This window comes from Neophocaena asiaeorientalis, unplaced genomic scaffold (genome assembly GCF_003031525.2).
Source record: "Neophocaena asiaeorientalis asiaeorientalis breed wild unplaced genomic scaffold, Neophocaena_asiaeorientalis_V1.1 scaffold225, whole genome shotgun sequence".
In the NCBI taxonomy this organism is placed as follows: domain Eukaryota; kingdom Metazoa; phylum Chordata; class Mammalia; order Artiodactyla; family Phocoenidae; genus Neophocaena; species Neophocaena asiaeorientalis.
The window spans coordinates 6061639-6087781 of NW_020172364.1; the positions used below are offsets into that span (position 1 = coordinate 6061639).

The window sequence follows — 26143 nt, forward strand, 5'->3', positions numbered from 1 at the left end:
GACTGTAAGCAAGGCATTCTCATCCCCTGTGACACAGCATTCCATGATTCCAGTGATTTCCTCCTCTTTGGAGAAGAACCTCTTCTCTTTTGTTCTGACAGATACTCTCTTTCATTTAAAACAGATATCCCTGTCCCTACTAACCTCCCATCCTCCCTTCCTTTCCACCCTTAAATATGTACACTCTTTCATTGTTCACAAAATACTTTTGTATTCATTTCACACTTTGTGTTCACTGCTACCCTGCTCTGGCAGGGTAGCATTTCCTTATTTTCAAGATAAGGAAATGAGGCTTCGAATAGTAAAGAGATGAACACAACAGCCAGTTAATAGTAGACCTGGGCCTCAAATCTAAACCTTTAATTTAAAATTCAAATCTCTTTCTATCTCCTAGGATACTTTCTTTAAAAATGATGATTTTTCTGGTTTTGAAATAGGGTGAATTTGAGGGCAGGTGTATCCCTGACACTGGAGAAGTTCAGGAACATAGATCAGTACTCTTCTAGGATTCTGTAGAACAAATTCAAGCAATAATTATGGTGTTAGAGTACATGCCACTCACATTTTCCACCCTTGACTCGGTGGTAAGTCAAGGAATAAATGCCTGTGTTAATAGAAGGAAGGCTAGTTAAATGGTTTAGTTATGGTACACTATTGGTAATATCATGTTAGATATGGTAGGTGAAGCTGTCTTACTTGTTCTTGGGACATTCTTTGTATTTCAACAAAATATTCTTCAAAGATTTCAAAATGCTTCTGGAATATTTGCTAAAGCTCCTCAGTGAAGTTTATTCACTCAAACATTCAATCATTCATTCATCAGACTTTTATTAAGCCCTTGCTATGAACCTGGAATTGTGCTAGGTGTTGGATCCTTGTCTTTAGGAAATTCATAATCCATCAGGTGATACAGACCTATAGACACATACCCTATAAATGCTGTAGGGAGAAATGAACTAACTGCTAAGGAGCACAGAGCTGAGACTGATCAATTGCCTGGGGAGAGGAAGGAGGACTTCAAGTTGGAGGTGATATTGAAGCTTCTTAGAGGAGTTTTCCAGGCGGTGCAGGGGAAAAACTGCACAGTCCCGCTGCTCTCTCCATTCCTCTCCCCGAGACTGGTTTTAGCATGACCTCTACACCTGTACTAACAAAACACATGCCACACTAATAGTTTAAGACAAGTGAAGAGCCAAATGATTTCTTCAGCTCCTCGAGGTCATGGAATTCAAGAGGAAGACATTGCTGTGACCAACGAGATTATGTGCAGGAAAGAGGGCATGGGCAGGCAGAACCGAGGGTTCTTGTATGGGACAGTAACTCCACCCAGGCTTGTAGTCAGTCGTGTGTTCCTCTAACCAGTAGAACAAAGCACAGTCTTCCTGTCTCAGAGAGAAGGACAGAGGATGGTATGGAGGACACTTGGTCAATGACCTGTTGACAGGTCAGATTGTTGGCTGACCATTTCTCGTCTGTGGGCCACAGTTCATAAATTATGGAGCTGATAGTGCTAACTGTGATGGGCTTATGGATAAAGGTTATTTCTTTAAATTATTTTACCTTTTCTGTATTTTCTGCAATGAGAATGTTTTAATTAACCTTTAAAAATGAGGAGATTGAAGTAAATGGCTTCTGAGACCAATTCCAACTCAAAATCGGATTTTAAAGGAAGAGTAGAGATAGAGAAAATAAGCAGATAGTATTGACTTTTGGTGGCAGTAATATATTATGTTGATGAGGCTTCTTTATAGTAGCTCTCATTTACTGAGTGCCAAGTCTTATGTAAAACACTTTATGTACATATTTAAATATATATGTAGAAATATTTAGTACATATGTCTAGCTATCTATATAGACATAGCACATACCTTATATAGATATTCAGATAGATATCTATATCTATCTATCTATATATCTAGATAGATATCTATATAGAGATACAGATATATTCCTAGAATAAGGAGAAGAAATACAGTGAAGTGTTTGGGGTCCTTTTGACTTGGAGTTAAGTTCTGGCTGGGTCTATATATTCCTCATCTGTCTCTGAGCCCAGTTCTAATAAAATTAAAAGAGAGACACACTTCCTCTTTATGTGAGCATCAGCTGTATACTTCCCCAGGTCCTGACGGTCTCAAGACCCACTGCTAGTGCTATCCATCCCCACTTCCTCCCTTCAGTGGGCCAACAGCAAGCTGCATGGGTGAGTGCCCTTAGATCAGGATGGAGCCTCTGAGTGCTGGGGCTGCAAAGAAGGGCAGTACCTGCGACAACCAGAAGCAATTGGGAGCTCCCACATCCAGAAGTCTGGCCACGGGCACAACTCATTGCCTACAGCACATCCCGCCCCTCCACCACAGGGCTAGAGTCAGATTTTGGTAAAGAAAATGCATCCTCAGGTGGCATTAAAGGCAACCTCTAATAAAAGTTGAGCACGTTACTAAGAACTGCTAAAGATTTAAGGATAACAAACATCATATAAGAAGGGAATAAAACTCAACACACAGAAAAATTAGCTCCCTGGGAAATAGAAAGTGGAATAGATAAAAATGGGGGAAAATGTAATTAATATTTACATTTATGAAACAAGAACAAGATGTTATGAAAAAGTACCAATTCGAGATTTCAGAAATGATAAAATATGCTTGTTGGAAAGAAAAAGCAAATCAATGAGTACCGAGCACATTGGACATAGTTGAAGAGAAAATGAGTGTGTTGTAAGCTGGAGCTGAGCAATTCCACCAGTTTTTAGAACAGAAGGACCAAGAGACAAAACATTCAGAGAAAGTTAAGACATGTGGAAGACAGAGTCAAAAGTCCAATATCTATTTATTGAATATGAGTTGAAGATGGACAGAACAGACAAAACAAAAGAGAGAAAATCAAAAATATAGTAGAGGGCTTCCCTGGTGGCGCAGTGGTTGAGAGTCCGCCTGCCGATGCAGGGGACACAGGTTCATGCCCCGGTCCGGGAAGATCCCACATGCCGTGGAGCAGCTGGGCCCGTGAGCCATGGCCATTGAGCCTGTGCGTCCGGAGCCTGTGCTCCTCAATGGGAGAGGTCACAACAGTGAGAGGCCCGTGTACGGAAAAAAAAAAAAAATATATATATATATATATTTGAAAAAAGTACCCCAGTCCTGGAGAAAGATGTTTTTAGATTCAAAAAAGGATACCTTGCTTCTGAGTAAATGAAACAAAACAAAAATTCAACCTTAGGCACATCCTAGTGAAATTTTGGGCAACGAACAGGAAAACAATCTAAAAGCTTCAGAAAAAGTTACCTACAAAGAAGGAAGAATCAGATAAACAACAAGTTTCTGATGACCAATAATGGCTACAAGAGATAATGGAATAATATCTTCAGTATTAGGAGAGGAAATAATTTTGAGCCTAGAATTCTTTAACAACCCAAATAAACATTAAAATGTAAGGTCAAAGTAAAAGGATTTTAGAATACAAAGTCTGTACAACAACTCTTATTGTAAGAATTTCTGAAAGCTGTAGTCCAGCAAAATGAATACAAGAGAAAATTATTTCAGAGAGACAATTTTTAATTAAATCTTAATAATTGTTGACTATAAAAAATAAATCAATATTATGCTAGATGCCAAATGCAAAATGATTCCTATGTATGATGTGGCAAAGAGGAGGTTATCATTTTTATCATTATAAATAGGGGAAAATATAGACATGGTTTAGTTTTAGGTCATAGAAAAGTATATTTATTGTGTTGTTTGGACTGCAGCAATAAGTGGATTGCTTTCAGAGTTTGAAAGGAAAATCAGCAAGATACGTATAAAAGAAAAATAAGAATCCTTCATCAAAATGAGAATAGCATTCTTAGCTAACACCTCAATTACTGAATCACTCATTTCCTTCTAATACTTATTGGTTGACTGTTTAAAGGTAAGAATGGAGCTGTGAGTCTCACGCTTTGCTGCACATTAAATTACCTGGGTAGTGTTGATAACTCTCAACACCCAGGCCCCATTCCACATTAATTAAGTCAGTATTGCTGGGGGTGGGACCCAGGCATAAATATTTTTCAAACTTTCCAGGTTATTCCAATGTGCTGCTGAGTGTGCTAACCAGGGAATAGAGGAGGGTACTGTTAGGGAAAACGTCACACTTCAGGTGGGATTAGATGGCAGAGTGACTCTGGGCGGGTCCTTGCACCCTCAGACATTCTCTGAGCTGTAAGAGTTGGTATGCAGGAGCTCTATGGGCCCTCCAGAGCTGAGGAACTCTGATTCTATAAGACCAGTCTCAGAAAGAAGAGAATGTGTTTCCTCCCTTTTAAAATGTACCACATGGGACCAGTATGAGTACAGGGCTCACCCCCACCCGGTCCTCAGAGCTGGCACCACACTGTTGCTCCATTTGCACTGTTGTGGCCAAACATGACCCCTTCTCATTAGGAGCTTGCGCACAGCTATAGGTAAAAAAACCTATCAAGGCCTTCTTGGTCTATGGTAACGGTTAGTGCCCTTGCTGAGAAGTGCTGCTGGACCCAGTGCCAAGCCTTGCCCAGCCTGAAATACCTTCTCTCTCCTCCTTGCCTGTTCAGGACACACCCGGTTTCTCTAGGAAGACATGGCTTCCTTCTCTCAACTCCTGGTAAACACTATCTTGGCTCCTAAGTAGATGTCAACCTCCTATTTGGTATTTCTTTTTAAAATCCTCCAAATGCTTGTTTGAGCCTAAGTCTGATGCAATGAAGAGGCATTTAAGCCTGCAGTGCCTCAATGAATTCTCACCATAACCCACCAATGTGTAGGTCAGTCTCCTGAATCTCTTTCCCCCTTTGACATGATGAAATCCAAATGCCTTTGCGTGGCATTCACACGCTTCACAACCTAGTACTCATCAACCTCACGGAACATCACTTTCTCTGCCTTCCAGTTAAGTCCATTCTCCAGCAGTCTCACCAAGGTTCCACACCATCCCTGCTGTGAGAACATGCTACTCACATGAGTGCTCCATTAATGTTCTCTGTGAAGTGTTCCTGGACTCCCCATTCAGAGCTGAGTTCACCTGTCTTTGTGCTCTTATGCTATTGTATTCCTCCCTCTGTGACAGCGGTCATCACTGTGTATTATAATTATAATTCTAATGTGTAGTTTTTCTTGATAGACCAGAAGGAACTAGAAAACAGAGTACTGGTCTCTGTCTTCACCCATGGCTAGCACAGTACCTTATGATTAATAAATATTTATCAGATGAATGAATCAATAAATGAAATGATTTAAGACCCTAACTGACCTGGCCAAAAAGAAAAAAAAAAAAAAGCTCTTCAGCTTGGCTAGAAATTCTAGAAATCAGAATTAACATGAAAATTTGTTTAAATGCTTATTCCTAAGCTTCAGTCCAAAATGATTTTGATTTAGTAGGACCAGGGTGAGACCTGGCAATCTGTATTTTCAAAAGGCCTGTCCTCCCCCACCCAGCACTAAGTCTGATTTGTAAGATCTGGGGACCTGCCATGGCTTTGGAAATTCTTCCTTGGGAAATGATGTACTTTTGCCACTGTCCCAGTGCTCAGGGGCCAGAACAACACAGCTGGTTATCAGTCTGTTTGGCTCTTCTCTTTCCAAGAGGGCCGATGAGGCCAGTTGCCCCTCCAGTATGCTGACCCCACATAACGAAGAGTCTTTACAGCTTAAAAACAAACAACCTGGGGCTTCCCTGGTGGTGCAGTGGTTGAGAGTCCGCCTGCCGATGCAGGGGACACGGGTTCGTGCCCCGGTCTGGGAAGATCCCACACGTCGTGGAGCGGCTGGGCCCGTGAGCCATGGCCACTGAGCCTGCGTGTCTGGAGCCTGTGCTCCGCGACGGGAGAGGCCACAATGGTGAGAGGCCCACATACCGCAAAAAACAAAAACAAACAAAAAAAACCCAGTCCAAAAATGGGCAGAAGACCTAAATAGACATTTCTCCAAAGAAGATACACAGATGGCCAACAAACACATGAAAGGATGCTCAACATCATTAATCATTAGAGAAGTGCAAATCAAAACCACAGTGAGGTATCACCTCACACCAGTCAGAATGGCCATCATCAAAAAATCTACAAACAATAAATGTTGGAGAGGGTCTGGAGAAAAGGGAACCCTCTTGCACTGTTGGTGGGAATGTAAATTGATACAGCCACTATGGAGAACAGTATGGAGGTTCCTTAAAAAACTAAAAATAGAACTATCATATGACCCAGCAATCCCACTACTGGGCATATACCCAGAGAAAACCATAATTCAAAAAGAGACATGTACCACAATGTTCATTGCAGCTGTATTTACAATAGCCAGGACATGGAAGCAACCTAAGTGTCCATCGACAGATGAATGGATAAAGAAGATGTGGTACATATATAAAATGGAATATTACTCAGCCATAAAAATAAACAAGTTCTTTGTAGTGAGGTGGATGGACCTAGAGTCTATCATACAGAGTGAAGTAAGTCAGAAAGAGAAAAACAAATACCTTGCACTAACACATATATATGGAATCTAAAAAAAAACGGATCTGATGAACCTAGGGGCAGGACAGGAATAAAGACTCAGATGTAGAGAATAGACTTGAGGACATGGGGAGGGGGAAGGGTAATCTGGGACGAAGTGAGACAGTAGAATTGACATATATACACTACCAAATGTAAAACAGATAGCAAGTGGGAAGCAGTTGCATAGCACAGGGAGATCAGCTCGGTACTTTGTGACCACCTAGAGGGGTGGGATAGGGAGGGTGGGTGGGAGGGAGGCTTAAGAGGGAGGAGATATGGGGCTATATGTATACATATGGCTGATTCACTTTGTTATACAGCAGAAACTAACACAACATTGTAAAGCAGTTATACTCCAATAAAGATGTATAAAAAAAAAAACACACGGGCTTCCCTGGTGGCGTGGTGGTTGAGTGTCCGCCTACCGTTGCAGAGGACACGGGTTCGTGCCCCAGTCCGGGAGGATCCCACATGCAGCGGAGCGGCTGGGCCCATGAGCCATGGCCGCTGAGCCTGCGCGTCCGGAGCCTGTACTCCGCAACGGGAGAGGCCACAACAGTGAGAGGTCTGCGTACTGCAGAAAAAAACAAACAAACAAAAAAACCCCCACAACTTTCTGAGAGCTGTGTCCTGAATAAGACAGGGCTGTGCCCATGCAATTGTGCCTGGTCATGGAGCCCAACCTGACAAAAGATTTGTATTTTGGCTAAATTCTAAATCTGAGAGGATGTGAGAAAAATAGAGCAACATTCTGCTATTGGGGTCCTGTCATCTGTTACTTTCTGATGTGAGGGACAACCCTAGTACAAGCAGTCTTCTTTTCAGCCTCTGTCTTCCTCTAAATGAATATTGATGCTGTGTTTACCTTTAATTAATATTCATTGTGATAAAGGAATTACACTCATTCACTTTTAATTATACCCTTCTTGCATAAACAAGCTTTTAATAACAGATTTTCCAGGGTAGAGAAAAACAAGCTCTTTGCCTGCAGCCTTGTTTGATGCCAGGAAAGCTGCCTCCGCATTTGATAAAGGGAATTTCAGTTTGTTACTTGGTACAGTGGGAGGAGCCGTGGTGGAAAGTTAGGTCTTCGGCGTTCTAGCTCCATCCAGCTATGCCATAGCTACTGTGTGTTCTTGGGCCAATTCCTTGCCCTCCTGTGCTTCACCTTCGTATCTGGAAAATGGTGATGGAACCCAACCAATCATTCTCATCCATGGCTGCATACAGGGAAAACCTGGGGGATTATTGAACAATACCAAAGCCCAGGCTGCATTCCAGATGAATTAAAACAAAGTATCTATGGGTTGGGTGTAGGTGCAGGTATTTTTATAAAGATCCTCAGGTGGGATTCTTTTGATGTTGGGAATTATGGGTATCATTCTCACCAGACTTCTAGGTGTTTGTGGCTCCTGCCAGGGTGGCAGGTTGCACACGGCCCAGAAGGAAGGCCAGCACGGACCCCAAGAACCAGGTCAGCCATGCCCTGGTGCTCCCCTGTGCTGGGTGGGTGCTCACATCCTGGGATTGGCTCAGTGGTATTCGCTAGGAGCAGGGAGGAGGGATAATGTTCACTGAGCACCTGCTCTGTGACAAGGCACATCCAATGTCCCATCTGTCAGTCATGAGACACGTCCCCTGTCTTCTCTGTGCCAGGCACTGGGGGCTTAATGTTGGTGCGTAAGGCAGTTTCTGCCCTCACAGACCTTATGACCTAGTAGGGGAGAAAGACTTCAAAGTGTGTAATTAACAATTACATGAGTTTAAGGAGTTGAAAGGAAAAGTACAGGTTGCATCAGAGCACATAACAGTGGTGGGGCAGTGTTGTTAAGAGAGACCTGCGTTATGAAGCAACGTCTAAGGTCTGAGGCCTGAGGATGAGTAGGACTTAGTTTAGTTCATAGACGGCGAGCAGCATTCGAGTAAGATATAGTGCTTCTACAAGGCAGATGCTGGCACTCCTCTTGTACAGATGAGAAACCCAGTCCCAGAGAGACCAGGTCCGAAGCAACCTCCCTGGTTCTGACTTTTCAGCTGGGAGGGATATCAGAAATCACTGAAATCGCATGGTGGGACAGAGCTCATTAAAATGACCACAGCTGCAGCTGGACAGAGCAGAAATCAGGTTGAAATAGGAAAGGAATGAAGCCATAGGCCTAAGGCACACTAAAGGCAGAAAATGCCACCTGCCTGGTCAGGCAACAGGCCACATGCAGTCCTGGGAAGGAAGCCACATCACAGGGTCCAACACGGATCTTGGATGGGAGTGGGCTTCTCTGTGAGGCAGATGGAGACTGGTGTGGCATGACCACAGGAGGGGTCCAACAGCAGGGGATATTCTGATGCTCCTAGAAGGTGGTCCAGAGCAAAGCAATCTTTCAGCCAATAGCAGTCTCCTCCCGTTAGTCTGGAGTTGGGGGATGGCACCCCAGATGCTGAGAAAAGCAAAACAATGCTCTGCCAATCAGTGCTGGACAAGCCCAGCAGAGCAGCTCCCTCAGGGAACGAGGTGAGACCACATCTCGGCAGCTGGCTCGGGCTCAGGGTTGAGACTAAATCAGGAGGTCAGAGACAGTTCAGCACCGGGGGCTTGATGCCGAGATCCAGAGCTTGAGGACAGGATCAGTGCTGGAGGCTGTGGGGAGGCTTATCCCAAGGGCAAGGATCAAGTCGTTCCAGGTGTGGGGGGAGCAGGTAGGCAGAGGTGGAAGGCAGGTGGCACCTGACCATCCATTCCAGTGGTTCTCAGTGAGCATCTAATATCCACTGAGAATCTGCTTCAACATAACAGCGTGGGATGTGGGTACCTGCACTTTTAAGAAGCTCTACAGGCAATTCTAGTGTACATTTCTGGTTAAAAATCACTGAGCTAGACCAGTCGCTTCAGTTTTCAGATGAAGAACCTGAGCCCTAGAGAGAAGTGACTTGCCCAAGGTCCTACAGCACACTAGCAGAAGTAGGACTAAAACCTTGGTTTCTTCACTCCCAGTCCACTGCCTATACATTCAGGTTAGCAGTTAACATCAGCAACAGTAGCAACAGCTCTGGAGATGCATACGCCCCTGCCTCTGATATCATCCGATGTTCTCAGTTAGGGAACATTGCTTATTTATGCCCCATAAGCAAACCAAGACTGTGCGAAGTGAAACCATTTGCTTGCTCAAGCCCATATAGCTGGGCTGGGACTCTTTCCTAGTCCTGAGATCTTTCTCTGGCTTCAAGCACCACATTACGAAGCTGGAGTTTAGGCTTTTCTCCCAGGAGGCAAGACCTGACCTTTTTCAACCTGGATGGTCTAATGGCCTCTAATCCATTTCCTGTGCATGTGGCCAGCAAGCCCCTAATGGAGTGTAGCTATAAGGCTAAAGGGGAGCCTGGTAATTAGAGGCCTAGAGGCATAAGTGACATTTGGACAACTGGCCAGCTGGCTACAGTGCATTTGGCACCCCAAGGGTCCCAGAAACCAGAGCCGAAGTGCCAAGCATATCAAACTCATGTCACCAAGGTCTGCGCTCAGCTGCTCCCTTAGCATTTGCAAAATGTCCTGCCCACACTCTTCCCCTCGCATCCTCCCTTGGCCATTTGCAGGAGCAGATGAGTTGAGGTTACATGCAGCTGATCCCAGACCTGCTGGCTAATTATCTTGGCCTGTAATTAGTGTTTCCTATTCCTCACTCCTTGCCAACTCCTGCAGTTAATGTATCGTTTCTCTCTCTGCAGAGATTCCTTTGGGAGGGTTCTGAGGCCCTGGAATGAACATTTCTGGTAGTGGCAGGATTTTGGAGATGTTCCATCTGCTGCCTGTCCCACCACCCCTTGGCATCATCTCTGCTCCCTCCCACCTCAAAGTCTACATCCATCACCAAGTCTTTAGTTCTCTCCTGAACACTTCTTGAACGTGTCGTTGCATTTCCATCTTTGTGGCTCTGATTTGATCAGACCTCATCATCCTTCATTTGGACTCCTACAGTATTTTCTTAATGGGCCTTCCTATCCTGGTCCTGCAAATGTCTCCTCTGCAATATGGGAAGAATAATCTTTCTAAATTGCCGATCAGGCTGTATGACTCTCCTACCTAAAAGCCCAACCTTTTTAGTTTGGCACATAATGTCCTGGGCAGTGTGGTCTGCCTAATTTTCAACTCCCTCTTTCACATGGTTTTTACATGGTTTTAAATTCAGAACTGCTGTAATTTTCTCCTCTCCTCCCTCCCTTACATGTCCCAATACGTACGTACATGGGTGTGTGCGTGCACACACACATGCACACACACACGCACTCCATCCATCCATGCTGCTCCATGAGCAGGAGGACAGAAGACAGGGCAGGAAAGGGATCTGATTGACTTGGGCAAGCACCCTAAGAGCAATCATTAGGAAAGTGAGAAGGGACTCATTCTCCGTGACTTTGGAAGATGGGACTAGAAACTATTAAGTTCATTTTAATACTCAGAATAGATATTTAACTGATAGGGACAGAGTAAAGGGACAAAGTACGTGATTAAATAGTTAATCTCACTAGGGGACTGTAAATAGAGAAAAAAGGTATGGGAGACCCCTGTAAGTTAATCATCACTCAAGAAAGTACGCTTTTGTAGCAAGAAAACCATGCAACAAAAGCATGAGACATGCTCCTCAAACAATAAAACAATGGTGGAATGAGGTCCACATCCTGCCCAGTGATGTCTGTAAGTTATCGATTCCTAGGACATGCTTCTCTGCACCTACTAAAAACAAAAATATAGGGAAAAGGTGACATTATACTGAAACCTGAGATGATTTACCATATTTTAGTATGCTACCACCTTTTGGCCCATTTCCATAGCGCCATGACAGTCAGTCCCAGTATGACCAAGTAGGAACAAGAAAACTCCCCCCATCCAATGTGGAGGAGGAGCTGATGATGGAAGTTTGATGTCTATTCAAAAATGAGGAAGGTGGTCTTTCCCCATCCTCACTTTTCCTTTGATTATAAAACTGTATAGTATGACCAACAATTCTATTTCTTGTGCATTTGAGCACAGCATAAGTAACGAGGGAACATCATCACAGTAGAAATGACTGATGACATTAGAGCTGTAAAAAGTCAATGTAAAAATCTTGATAGTGAACATTAGTGCTTGAAAGGTACTGCAGAGGTATGGAATGCCTACCAGCACATGACAAAGTCTCTGGGACATGATAACATTGTAGAGCAGAGGGTTACTACAGATGGCCAAATAGCAGTCATAGGCCATGGCTGACAAGACAATGAACATAAGGAAGAAAGCCAGCTGTGTGGTGCATGCGTAATAGGAAATGGTATTTTGATCCACAACAAAATATACCAGCATCTCAGGACAAATGACAGTAGAATTACCAAGATCAAGGAAAGCCAGGTGTTTGATAAAAAAGTACATAGGTGTGTATAGGTGGGAATCCACTTGGATCAAGGTGATCATTCCCAGACTTCCCACCACTGTGACTGTGTAGCTAACGAGGAGGACCCCGAAAAGTGGGGCCTGCAGCTCAGGACGCCTTGTGACTCCCATCAGAATGAACTTAGGCAGTGATGATAGATTTTGTTGGCCCATTTAGTCCAGTTAGCTTTTCTGGAAAGAAACAGGTTGTTATTAGCTTCCTTGTGGTTTCATCTAAATAAAGTATAATATGTATAGACAGAAAAAACCAAACAACTGTAGCCCAGTAAGCTCGCGGGGTGACACTCCCTTGCCTAACGCTTATGTTTCTCACAAGCGTCCTATACTCATAAATTCTTTCCTTACCTGTCACTCTGCCTCTTGCTGCTTTCTTTCTACACTGAGACAGACCTATGCTCTACTGAGTCCCAAAATGCATTCTGCGGTGTCATAACCACTGAAGTTATCTGAGCACAAAGTGGGCTCCCCCAGGAAATAGTGAGTGTATCACCTGGAGGATTCGGGCAGAGGCTGTCAAGATGCCACAGGTGCAATTCCTGCACTGCGCATGGTCTGGGAGTCTTTGGCCCTCAAATAACATTCTAATTCCAAAATTCTGTACATCTCTGATACAAAAGCCACATCAAGTTTTGCTGCTTCCACAGAGACTTTCCTGTTTGGGAAAATCTCACCTCTCTGCACATTTGTGTCTGAATCCCGTCCGTGCACATACACACACGCTCCACACACTGCGTCAAATGCTTCAAATATCCGGTGGAGACCCATCTTACACTCATTCATCTATAAAAGCTAGAGGGGGAAGAAGAGCAGGAACATAATTTGAATAACATGGGGATGACTCCTGGTCTTCTGCTCAATAAGCAGAGGCCCCAGGCCAAGCGGAGGTGCGATGGGAGGTGAGCGCCTGCCACCGTATCCTCACTGTGTCTCATTCCCTGTGGGCCGCTCAGAGCTGGGAGGCATCTTGAAGATAGGGCTGCTGAACACAAGCCAGCTACTGCAGCTGAGGCATCACCAAAAAGCAGAAATCAGTTCCAGCCTCAAAGGACCGACTGGTGGTGCTGAACCCTATGAGGGACATGAAGTCTGCTTCTGTTGTGAGGTCTTCCAGCGGGAGTTTACAGGGAATTTAGGTACTGTTTGATTTTTCCCTCATGTGCCGCCTTTAGAGGGTACTGAGGTACAACTCCACTGTGCAAGGTCTATCACCATGTCTGGTGTGGACCACAGGTTGGGGAGGCCCCAGATCTTCTACTCTTCTCATCTTAGAACCCTGAGAGAGCATGGTGCTGGGCACCTAGTTATTGAGTAATTGTTTAGAAGTTACTTTAGTCTTTCAGAACTGGTGTGGTAGAAGAAACACGAGTCTAATGGTTAGTGACCCAATCATGGTCCCTTCCAGTTCAGTGACTTTAGGTAAATCTCTGTGGGGCTCAGCCTCTTTATCTGTGTGTGTGGAGTATGTTGCAGGGGCTGGGGAGTGGGGAGGGGAGAAGAGTATGGATTAAATGACCTCCATTCTTCCTTCCAACGTGAATGTGCTAGGATTCCGATTTTTCTGTTTTAGAGGTTGGCAAACTTCTCCTGTAAAGGGCCAAAGATTTTAGTGTCCGCACACCACACAGTCTCTGTAGCAGCTATTCGGCGCTGCCATTATTGCATGAAAGTAGCAATACATGAATGAGTGAGCAGCTTTGTCTCAATAACACATCATTTACAAAAACAGGTGGCAAGCTGAATCTGGTTTGCTGACCCCAGGTTTGTGGACTATTGTTCTAGTCTAGTCTATCTATTCTCCACATAGTAGAACTTTCTTTTTCTGTCTGAACTGAGTGGGGGGACTCCATTCTATACCACTCAGTTGCCTATCTCATGAAGAGACTCTCACCAAAGCTCCTCACTCCTCTTCTGCCAGAGTAAAGTGGTTCCAACTTACAGTAAGCCTTTCCTTAGATCATCTCAGAGTTCTGCTGAATTCAGAGCTAAGAACCTTGTGGTGAAGCAGGTAATAACAGTTGACCATTTTCACTCTGTCAAAGAAGTCTAGGTTTTCAAGATTTCCCAAACCATTATGATGAGTGGGAAATTTAGTTAGTAACAGATGCATTGAATCTTTTCAATAACAACATCTGGGAAGAATATATCAAGAGCTGGACACACTGGTCTCCTAAGTTTGGCATCCAATATCCTCTTGATTTATCATCAGTGGCTTTTACGTACCCTCCTGTAACTACCACCAGACATTGTATCAATTCCAACACTTCTAAGCTCTGTGACTTCAAAGAAGCTATTCAACTTCTCTATGCCTCAGTTTTCTCAGTCTAATGAAATAATTAAAGAGTTTGCATAGCACCTGGCATACAGTAAGCACTTGATATGTGCCATTATTATCTCCTTGTCCATGAACATCCCTCATATTTACATGCCTCTGGGCCTTGGCTCACCTTCATCCTGGCACATCTGTATTCTTCCCATTGCTCAGGATTGAGCTCAAATACTGATTGGCCAGGAAGAGTTCCCTGAACCCCTTGGTAAGAAATAAACTTCCCATGTCCTTGATGGGACAAATAACCTTCTCATACCTTGATCCCTCTCTACTTCTCACAGTAATGTTCTACTTTGTCATAGTTTGTTGGCACCTATTACTATAAATATCTTGGGGACAGAACGTGTCACTAGTTCTTTTCTGGATCCCCTCCATGATGCTGAGCAAAGTACCTCAGCACATAAAGGATTCTTGGTAAGTGTTGGTTGAATTAATGAATCAAGTAAATCAAGAAAAGTCTCAACAGCCAGATTTTATTTTCCCTTTCATTTTGCATTGTGATACTTGGTTTCATGAGGATGCGACTCTACTGTCAGTTTCCAGTAGAAGTTTAACAACAGGCTCATTAGTTTTCGGCATATACTGGATATGATAACTGACAGAGATGTGATTCTCACTCAGGTTTCATTTGAGTATGGGTGGATGTTTTTTCTTGATAACTTGTACCCTATGAACTCATCCATTTATACCACATCTAGGCACAGACTGGAGACTGGAATTCTATGCCTATGAGGCAGCAGGAGCAGGTGGGCTTGGAGCCTAGGGCTCGAGAGAGAATTTGTCAAGTTTTGCTAATTAAGCCTGGGATCCATCTTTCCCTCAGCCTGCCAGGATGATGACAATGGACTGCAGCTAGTCATTTTACTGAAGAATTCCCACTGTAATTTTTTTCTGTTATTAGTGAGAGAGAGGTCTGTGTGCATTAGCCACATATCGAGGCCATACTTTACCCCAATTTGGAATATATATTTGGTCCTACTTGATTTCACATTTATGGAGTTGAGTTTAACTTCAGAGAAATTTTGGTTCCCAGGCCTATGATACTTCCAAGTGCTGGATGAATCATAGATTTTTAGAAAATTGAAAAGGGTCACAGAGATTAACGATTCTAATGTCTGATGCATCCATCTCTCCAAATGTCTCTAAGCGCTGAGCAACTTTCTCATGCATGCTTCCAGTGATAGGGAGTTTTACTGCTACATGAGACAGCCCATTTCTTTTTTAATTATAACTTGAATTCTTATTGATGTAACATCAGCTTGCATTTTCATGGTGATTTACTTCCAAGAAAGTATCTTCACATTCATAACGTTTGGTTTTCACAAGGTTGTTTGGAAGAGGCCTGGACCCATTGGTCCATCACCCCTACTTCACTGAGGAGGAACCTAGGGCTGGATGGCTCTAAGCCATGGATCTTGTGCAGGGTATTGGAGTCAACACATGAGGTGAATTCCACTATGCCATGAGTTCCCTTTTTAACAAATAGAAGTTATTTTTACCTTCAATTTTCAAATAATGAAATATATTTTCTGCAGATGTAGAGGGAAAATAAAATACTCTAACTGCATGTTTTGAACTCATTCCCAGCTCAGTACTCTTTTGAGATGGCTTAACCCCTATGACCAAAGTCCAGGGAAGCAAGGAAGCCTGGAAGAGGTCCCACTGGCCTGAGTAGGGTATCAGTTTCCATGGAGATGATTCAGGCAACCACCTGGAACTTGCTTGCAGTGGGTAATGGCTTGCCTCTCAGAGGGAAAGGGGCAAAGCGCAGGGAAAGCCAGCCTTCCAGTTAGTGTGCTGTTGACAGTACCAGGAGGAGCTGACCATCCTGGCACCAGCTGTCCTAGGTGGGCCAGTCCTGCTGAGGGGCATCGATCTTTTTCAGTGCCCCCTTTTTCTTCTCATGAACCTGGACAACTTCATGGACCCAGTTGCCTTTCCTTTTCCTAAATTCAGGAATCCTAGCCTGTCTACCCTTTGCTGTTGATCTACCTGGAAAGGGTCCAACACCTTCAAGTCACCAACAGCCTGACCTCAATAGTGCTGAACGAACCTACACTGGCTGATGGTGCTGGTACGTCTAGGCCTGTCTTCATAAGAAATAAAAATACACACATACAGAAGAAGAAGGAGAAGGAGAAGAGGAAGAAGAGGAGGAGGAGGATGGGAAGGAGAAGGCTAAGAAGGAGAAAAAGAGAAGGAGGAAGAGGAGGAAGAAGAAGGAGAAAGAATGATAAGAAGAAGAAGAAGGGGAAGAAGAAGAGAAAGAAAGACTGGAGGGCTTCCCTGGTGGCGCAGTGGTTGAGAGTCTGCCTGCCGATGCCGGGGACACAGGTTCGTGCCCCGGTCCGGAAGATCCCACATGTTGCGGAGCGGCTGGGCCCGTGAGCCACGGCCACTGAGCCTGCACGTCCGGAGCCTGTGCTCCGCAGCGGGAGAGGCCACAACAGTGAGAGGCCCACGTACCGCAAAAAAAAAGACAGACTGGAAATTTGAAAGAATGAAAAGCCAAAAAGGAGAGCTAAAACATTGAGAAATCAAAATAAAGTGGAGGCTGTTTAAGTAGAATAGAGGCAAGAGAGCAAGAAAGAGAATTCTCTGATACAAATTTTCAATGAGATTCAAGAAGATATTACCAAAGAGAAAGCTGATAATAAGAAAACTCTCAAAAATTAGGAGAAATAATTTAAAAAACAATTGCTGAAATTAAAACAATCTAGAAGGAGTGAAAATATATGGAGAGACAGAAAACTGAATTACTGATCTCAAAAACAGACCTAAAAATATACTCCAGAATATAGAGCAAAAAGGACAAATGAATGAAAATTATTAGTAAAAATAAGAGAGAAATGGAGGAGAGACTCAGGATACATAGCTGACAAAGACAAGCAGCTCAGGAAGAGACAAAGGAAAAAATGGGGAAACGATACTAAAAAATAAAAATAAAAAACTTTTCTGGAGCTAAAAAAAGACCATTTTTGGATTAAAAGTCACAGAGTTATACACAAGATTAATAAAAATAATATAAACATTTTCTTGGGAAAATGTTAATTTCCAGTAATAGAAAGCATATATTACAAGCTTTTAGAAAGACAGAACAGCTTATTTACAAGGGCAAGATAATTATTTTGACACTAAAGTTCTTATCACAACACTGAAAGCTAGAAGACATTGAGAAATATTTAAAGAATATCACTGAGAAAGGACTGTGATTCTTTGGTTTTCCAACCAAGAACTGCAAGGACTCAAAAAGCATGCAGCTACGGACTTCTTACAAAGGAGTTGAAGAAATATGCCTTCTTCATTAAAATGTAATTAGAAAAAAAAATCAGATTGGGGAAGATAAAATATGTAAGAAAAATACTGACTTTCAATGAATTCAATAAATCTCATTTTTAAGTATAAATCAGGTTTCTTAGAATAGAATACTGAAATAAATGTTTTAACAACTCAGAGTAAAACTTCCAATCATCTTAACAGGCAGGAAGAGGATAGAGTGAGGGAAAGCATTCTAAGAGTCTCTTCTTGAGGGACTATAAGCATATACAATGTACAAAAGTCAAATGTATTCATACATACCTGCGGCAAGCAGTTAAAACACAGAATTCTAAAAGTATGTCATTTATAAGGGTGTAAAAATACGAAATATCTAGGATAAAATCTAATAAAAGATGCTCGAAACCTCTCTGCAGGTAAGCATAAAATTGTTGAGACGTTAAGGAAGACCAAACTAAATGGAGAGATACAGTATACTCATGGACTGAAGACCTACTGTAAATACGACCTTTCTTCCAAATTGATCTAAATATGCAATACAATCCCAATCAAAATCTTAAAGCATTATGATCATGTTTATGATTATGATAATCTTAAAGCTTATCTTGATAAACTGATTATAAAATGTATATGAAATATGAAGAGTCAAGCATAGCCAAGATACTTTTGAAAAGGGAACCAAGGTAGGAAGACATGCTGTAAAAATACGAAGCCTTATTATGAGGTTACAGTTATTAAAACAGTGTAACCTTAGCACAGGAATATAAACCAAGGGACTAGAATAGAGAGCATAGAGGCAGACTCCAGTATATATGGATGTCTGATATGTTATATAGGTGACAATGCAGAGCAGTAGAGAAAGACAGTCTTTTTAGTAAATGGTGCTAGCTTGACCCCTACCTTACAACATATGCAAAAATTAATTCCAAGGGGAGTTGAGATCTAAATGCGAAAGACAAACAAAAAATATTTTACAAGATAAAATAGGCAAATTTCTTTATACTTCAGGGAAAGTAAATTTTTCTTATAGAGGGCATGAAAGGGGAATTCCCTGGCAGTCCAGAAGTTAGGACTCTGCGCCTCCACGGCATGGGGCACAGGTTCAATCCCTGGTTGGGGAACTAAGATTCCACACGCTGCGTGGCACGGCCAAAATTAAATAAATAAATAAATTAATTAATTAATTAAATGGACATGAAAGCAATGATCATATAATAAAAGAATGAAAAATTTGAGAATACTAGAATGAAGAAATTGCGTTCATCAAAAGACACCACTGAGAGAGTGAAAATACAAGCCATAGAGTGGGAGAATATTTTTTCAAGGAGTTCATATCCAAAAATATAATTAAGAAACAAATCAATAAGAAAATCCAAGAGTTAGCAAGAGTCTGGAACAGGCATTTCACAAAAGACAAAAAATTGTACGAAATTAATATATGAAAAAGCACCCACTTTCAATAGTAATCCCAGAGATACAAAATTAAAATCATTGGAAGATATCACTACACATTCACCAGAATGATTATAATTTAAAAGACTAACAATATCTCACATCAGGGAGAATGTAAAGCAATAGGAACTCATACGTGTGGGAGTTATAAACAGGCACAATCCCTTTATATAAGTTAGGCAATCTCTACTAAATTTAAAGATACTCACCATGCTCCAACAATTCTACTTATTGTTACATAGCCAATGGAAATGTGTGCACAAGAAACTTGTTCAAGAATGTTCATAGCAGCATTATAAAATAGCCCAAGATGGAAATAACCCAAATGTCAGACAATGGTGGAAAAGAAAAATAAATTGTTGTGTATTTATATGATGGGATACTATACAGCATCGCCACCAACAACCAAAAGCTATAGCTACACATAACAAGATGAATAAATCTTTAAAATGTAATACTGAGCAAAGGAAGTAAGACATGAAAGATTTATACAGAATAATTTTATTTATGTATGTTTCAGAAACAGGCAAATCTAAATGCTAAAGTACTGAATATACAGCTTGGTGGTTAAAATATGAAGAGAAAGGAGGAAATTCCTACACAAATCAGGATAATGGTAACATTCAAGGGGAAGGTTGAGAATAACTGTTGGCTTTTAGAGTTCTGTCAATGATCTACATTCAGTTACTTGAACTGGGTAGTGGTTAGATGAGCAATTCTTTAGGCCATACACTTGTGTTCTATGCATCTTTTTCTCTTTATTTCATAGTAAAAATTTAATGTATATCCTTAAAATACAAAAAGAAAAGAGAAACACCTAAGAGTGGCAATGTTAATATCAGATAAAGTAAAATTTGAGTCCAAGAGTAAAAATGGAAAAAGAGAATATTTCCCATTTGATTAAAAACACCAAGACTAGAACTCCCTGGCAGTCCAGTGGTGAAGACTTGGTGCTTTCGCTGCTGTGGCTCGAGTTCAATCCCTGGTTGGGGAACTAAGGTCCCACAAGCTGCATGGTGCGGCCAAAAAACAAAAAAAATAAAACCCCACCAAGATTATATATTTGTCATAAACTTTCATGTACTCTACACTAAACAGTACTTTGCAAGATATACAAAGCACAACTCTTAGAGACAAAAACAAAATTTGATAAAAACAGAATTGAAGAGTTTTTTTTTAACATCGCTGTCTCAGAATTTGATTGACCAAATAGACAAAAAAATATAAAAAGGATATAAATGAGTTTAAGTTTATAATTTGTAGGATAAACTTACTAGATAATCTAGTACTTGATACTTTATAGAGAATATATATTCTCACATGCCCATAGAAGTAGAAGAAAATTGTGATGTGTTTAGTTATAAAGAAAATCCTGAATAACACTTTTCAAAATGTAAAAGTCTTACCACATTTTGGGACTATCACACAATCAAACTAGAGCCACATGAATGGTAGATCAAAACAAAACAAAAACCAAACAAATAAAATCCACACTTTCTTTAAAGAAATTGTAAATTAAGTCAAAATCATACTCTGAGATCATCTAAATATCAACAAAAATAAGAACAGTGCATAGCAAAACTATGGGTTGGTGCTAACAAGAGCTATTATAGATTTAAATTCTTTTACTATTAATCAAAAAAGGCCAAAGATAACAACCAAGCTTTCAACTCAAGACAATAGAAGAATTAATAAAATAAGCCAAATATATAAAATTATATATTATAATTAATAAAAGCAAAAATTAATAACCTAGAATGCTAAAAATAAAACAGAATTAATGAAAAAAGGAAGTGATTCTTCAAGAAGATAAAATAAGCAAGTCCCTAGGAATCTGGGCTTTGAATAAAGGGAGAAAATAAAAATATAAAGCATTACGAATGAGAAAGGTATAACTACATTAAGAAGCTAAGTGAAATATATAATTCTTTAGGAAAGTTGAAATAACCAAAATTGACTTGCAACAGGGCTCTCTGGCTCTCCCACCTTGCCTATGTGGGCACAGGGGTATCGGGGGGAAAAGGCCTTAGCTCTCCAGTACCTTTCAGTGACTGGGAAGTTCAGTTCACCACTAGAGCTGCAGAGCTCCCTATGTTCTTCAGTCCAGCTTTGCCAGTAATAAAGGGTATACTGTATTTTCATTCCCTCCTAGGTCCAGTGTCTATTTTTCAGTGCATTCTGAATATGAGTAGAAGGACGTGTGAGTAATTAGCTTTCCAACATATTTAGAGTGTAACTGAAATGAAAAATTTCTCAAATCTTTTTATGAGACCAACAAAGACCTGACACCAACACTTGCTAAAGAGAGCACAAAAAATTAAAATACAGACAATTCTAGTTTATGAATGTTACATCGTGTCAACTGACTTAAGGGAAAAGGGGAGCTTATGTTTATGTCCATGTTACCAAAAAATACAGGAGTATGTCTTTTGGCACACTAGAACAAGTGCGTAAAGCTTCCCTTTGTGCTGGTTTCATTCCCAATCACACTTGCACCTGGCTGTGGCAAGGTGCTTACCAGTTGTATAAGCCAACATTCTATCAGCTTGGAACTGCAGCAGAATAAGAGAACCTCTCTCCTCACAATTCCAGCACAACTCCTGATAAGGAGTCTCACTTATCTGGCTTGGCTCCAGTGCCCATCACTGAACTGTTCATTGTGGCCAGGAGATTGGTACTCCAGCTTGAACAAGAGTGGATTATGTGTCCACTCCTAGAGCAGGGATAGAATTTGCTTGACCTGATCCTCTTGGTCTGGGAGTGAGAAAGCAGTAACTCTCCAAAGGAAAACTGAACCTCTTTCTAAGAGAAGGGAGAATGGGAGAATGGATTCAGGGTAAGCCAAGAAAGAAGAAAGAAAAAAAAAGACACACACACACAACAGACAAAAAATATAAAAACAACATCTAATTTAAGATTACTTATAAAATCTTAGCAAATCAAATGCAGCTATATATTCAAGGAATAGTATATTGTCAATAAGAAGAGTTTATTCCAGGAGTGCAGGATGGTTCAGTATTAAGAAGTCCATGAATGCAAATCATAAGATTAATTATTTAAAAAAAACGTATGAAGGAAAGTCACTGGACTTGATTCAGCATCTATTTCTGGGTAATTGATTCATTCCTCCAACAAGTATTTCGTGAACACCAACTATGAACTAAACACTCTTCTAGTCATTGGATATAGGAGTGAGCAAAACGGGTACAACTCCCTGCCTTATAAAAGTTACATATTAGTGATTAAAACTCTATACAAGGGCTTCCCTGGTGGCACAGTGGTTGGGAGTCCGCCTGCCAATGCAGGGGATATGGGATCGTGCCCCGGTCCGAGAAGATCCCACATGACGCGGAGCGGCTGGGCCCGTGAGTCATGGCTGCTGAGCCTGCGCGTCCGGAGCCTGTGCTCCACAACAGGAGAGGCCACAACAGTGAGAGGCCCGCGTAATGCAAAAAAAAAAACCAAAAAAACTGAAAAAAAACCTCTATACAAAATAGTAAGAATATGAACCATCTTAAATATGGTAAAAAGTATCTGACACATGCTAACAGCAAAATTTACATCAAATATTGAAGATTTTAAGATATTCTCTTCCTAGGATTTCTATTTTACTTATCTTTCAGAGCACAATTTTAATAAGATTTCTGGAAAGAGGCAATGTATATATTATCTGGATTCTTACTTGTTAAGAATATCTTTTCCTGCCCTTGCAAGTGAAAATAACTTGCAAGATTTCTCAGTCTTGAACATTTTCCCTTTAAACTCTGCAAATGTTGCTTCTTTTCCTTTTGGCATTTAATATTAATGAGGAATTATCTGCAGCCAACCTAATTTTTGTTTCTTTGTAGGTAAGCCATTTCCTCCCACTCAATTAATTAAGTATTCTACAGGACTCAATTAATTTGATTGCTCTTTATGAAACCTTTCAAACTGAAACATCGCCTTTCTTTGACTCAAGAAATGCTTCTTCTTCTTTTCCTTTTATTGTTTCTACTCAATTTGCACTTTTCTCCTCCAGGTTTTATTTAATAACTAAATGGCATCTTCTAAAGTTTTTCCCTATGTCTTTATTTTCAGTTGTTCACCTTCTTCTCCCTTTCTCTGGATTTGTGGAGAGTTTTTTTTTTTGTTCCTTTTGCAGTACGCGGGCCTCTCACTGTTGTGGCCTCTCCCGTTACGGAGCACAGGCTCTGGATGCGCAGGCCCAGCGGCCATGGCTCACGGGCCCAGCCGCTCCGTGGCATGTGGGATCTTCCCAGACCGGGGCACGAACCCGTGTCCCCTGCATCGGCAGGCAGACTCTCAACCACTGCGCCACCAGGCAAGCCCTGTGGAGACATTTTTGAAACTTTCCCCTGCTTTGGTTTTCCTTGGTATCCCTGCTGTTTGTATTTTGTTGGTGTTATTCTTTGTGAGGCTAACATAGGGAAGACAGGCCTTCCCTTATAAAACTGCATGATGTCGTTAGAAGAAATATCTATTTAGTTAAACATTCTCGGAATATAAATTAAATACAGTATCCTCTCTTTCTTTCCCTAGCAATTTTATTTAATAGAAAGATGATGCTCTGATTCCAGAAGTCCATGCTTTCTCAATATCAGATGTTGAGCCTGAATCTATGAACAATTACATGCTGACCTTTTAGACATTTAGGTCTAGACAAGGAGAGACCAGAAAAGGTTAGATTTGCAGTACTTTTCCTTTCTGGTTCTGCATTCCTGAAGCCTGGGAAGGGGAGGCACAAGTCCAGGGGCAGTGATGGCTAGGATCTTTGCATTCTTTGCAGGGCTCCTTTCCTTTCTTGTATTCTGCGTGATCTGGGAGTTAGCAGTAGCCTCATCTGCTCACCTTCAGGGTCCCATGGCACCTGGCTCATAGGTCCTTGGACATGCACCAGTTACCAGTATATCTTTATGTTAAAAGGACCAGGAAACCTAATTCAAACAGTTCCAGGCAATAAAGGAGAACGATGTGCTCAGTTAACTGAGATAAGGTGAACTCCACAAGGGTTTTTTGGCTTTTGGGTTTTTTTTTTGCTATGGCCCAGTGATGTTGTCAAGGACCAAGTTCCTTTTTGATCTCCCTTCTCTGACTCTGAAGTGTCAGCTCCACTCCTAGGCTGAACTTCCTTAAGGAGACAAGGTAGCTGCAGCAGTTCCAGACCACATGGCACAGCAGGTGATGAAGCTGACTAGCTCAGAAGAGGGCACCTGAACTTCATGTGACTTCTGAAGGGGAATGCAATTTCACTAATTAGCTTAGACCGATCTTGGCACTCCTGCCCCCATGGTTGGGATGGGCAATTCACTCTTCCTTACCCCACCACACGGCTGCTACCCAGGGGAAACGGGTGGCGAGGCGTCACCCATAATATATTCAGATTTTTAGGGTTCCTTTTAGCATGTTCTCAGGGTTGGAGACAAGTTCCAGAATTGGTCTAAACAATGCAGGGATAAATTTATTTGGCTATGTAAGTCTATTATATTAATTATTCAGTTTATTAAAATCCAATTTTGAGAGTGACAGTTTGGGAAAGCCCCTTAGCTGTTATTTTGGTTTTATTTCACTTTGATATTCTGTCAATCCAAAATCCATCAGAGCGGAGAAAGGAGACTGGACTAGCAGAATCTCATAAAATAATGCTATATTTTGGACATTTGGATTCATTTATATATATAAGAAATACTTTTGAGCACCTACTACTTGCCAGGCATTTCATTCCTAAATGTGGGGATACAATGGTATACCAGCTAGAAAATGCTCCTGTTCTCAAAGAGCTTAAGTCATAAAAGAGATGATAGCAAAGTCAATAGATTTGTGAGATAAAAGGAAAAATACCAGCTGCTATGAGACCACACAGGGTGGGTGCCAAATCCAGGCTTGAGGAAGCAGTCAAAGCTTACTTATCAGAGAAAAAAGTCATCTGAGCTAAAACTTAAGTGATGGGTAGGAGTTGGCCAGGTGAAGAGGAGACGAAGGAGCCTTCTAGTTAGAGGGTTCGTATGTAGAAAGGCCCAGAAGTGAGAGAGGCAGCAGAGCAATTCTAGAGGTAGAGCACCTGGGTTTGATTCCTGGCTCTTCCACTTAGCAGCTGTGTGATAGTGAACATTTAAGCTTCCATCTGAGAAACAGATAAGAATGGGAGTGACCTCATGCCATTATGAAGACTGAACAAATTAATATTTGAAAAGCACTAAGAACAGTGCTCCGTTTGTTACATAAGAAGCAAAATAAATCTTACATAAACCATAAAACACATATTTCCACACTGCTTCGGTCAACAACGAGTAAGAAAGAAGTTACTTTTTGGTGTCTTCTGTTCAAGAGAGCCATGCTTTTTCTCTAACCTCCACAATAGTGGGTCCAGCTGCCTGAACAAGACTGTCCACTCAGTCCCCCTGGACTGAACCCCTTATCCATTCAAGAGAGGCTACAGTGTGAGATCACAAGAGAACAGTGAGAGTGGGAGTTGACAGCTAGGGCAGCAAGTAAATGCGAAGAAGGTCAATGAGGAATCCAGGAGAGATGGTTGTATATGTTGAAGGTGAAGGCAGGGGCAAAGCAACAGTCAGCCATCTGGGCAGGTTGTCAGAAAGACTGACAGCAGGTCCTTGTCAACGCTTCCAGACCCCATACAGAGGCAAGACTCCATCTCTGGGAAGCCTGACCAGGACAAAGCCAGGTCCATATCCAGGGAAACCATAATGCCAGGCAAGTTATCAAAGCAATGATTCCTCCTTTCTTTCATTGATTCCACAAAAAATTTATTAAAATGCTTAACATGTGCTAGAAAACACACCAGGTGCTGGAAGTATTAGTAATAAGACAATGTCTTTGTCTTCAAAAGATTTGAATTAGTGAGACTAGTGAGAGGATAGACTAAATAATGTAGTGTTTTGATAAAACTATTCACAGGGCACCATGGTAATGATCCCAAAATTCTGACCTTACCAAGTCCAGTTGTAAGGGTGAGGAGAGGAGCAAGGAAAGGGGGCATAGAGAAAATAGAGATAGAGAAATGGATTTAGAGTCTTCACTGAGAAGAAACCCAATTATTAATATAAAATCAGAGCAAGATGGCTTCCAGAGTGGCCTGTTGAAGCTACTTCATAACATGACTCTGTTTCTATAAAGAAGGAGTTGAAGTGTGCAAGGACAGAATCATATAACG

General features: G+C 41.6%; 2 protein-coding genes across 3 annotated transcripts in view; both read right to left on the minus strand.

Moving 5' to 3' along the window:
* MASP1 (MBL associated serine protease 1) overlaps positions 1–26143 on the minus strand; it is a 291536-nt gene that overhangs the window by 92805 nt on the left and 172588 nt on the right. The window lies entirely within an intron of this gene.
* On the minus strand, positions 11421–12071 carry OR8K5 (olfactory receptor family 8 subfamily K member 5). Its single transcript, XM_024768782.1, has one exon. It carries the CDS (start codon positions 12069–12071, stop codon positions 11421–11423), a length of 651 nt encoding a protein of 216 aa, XP_024624550.1.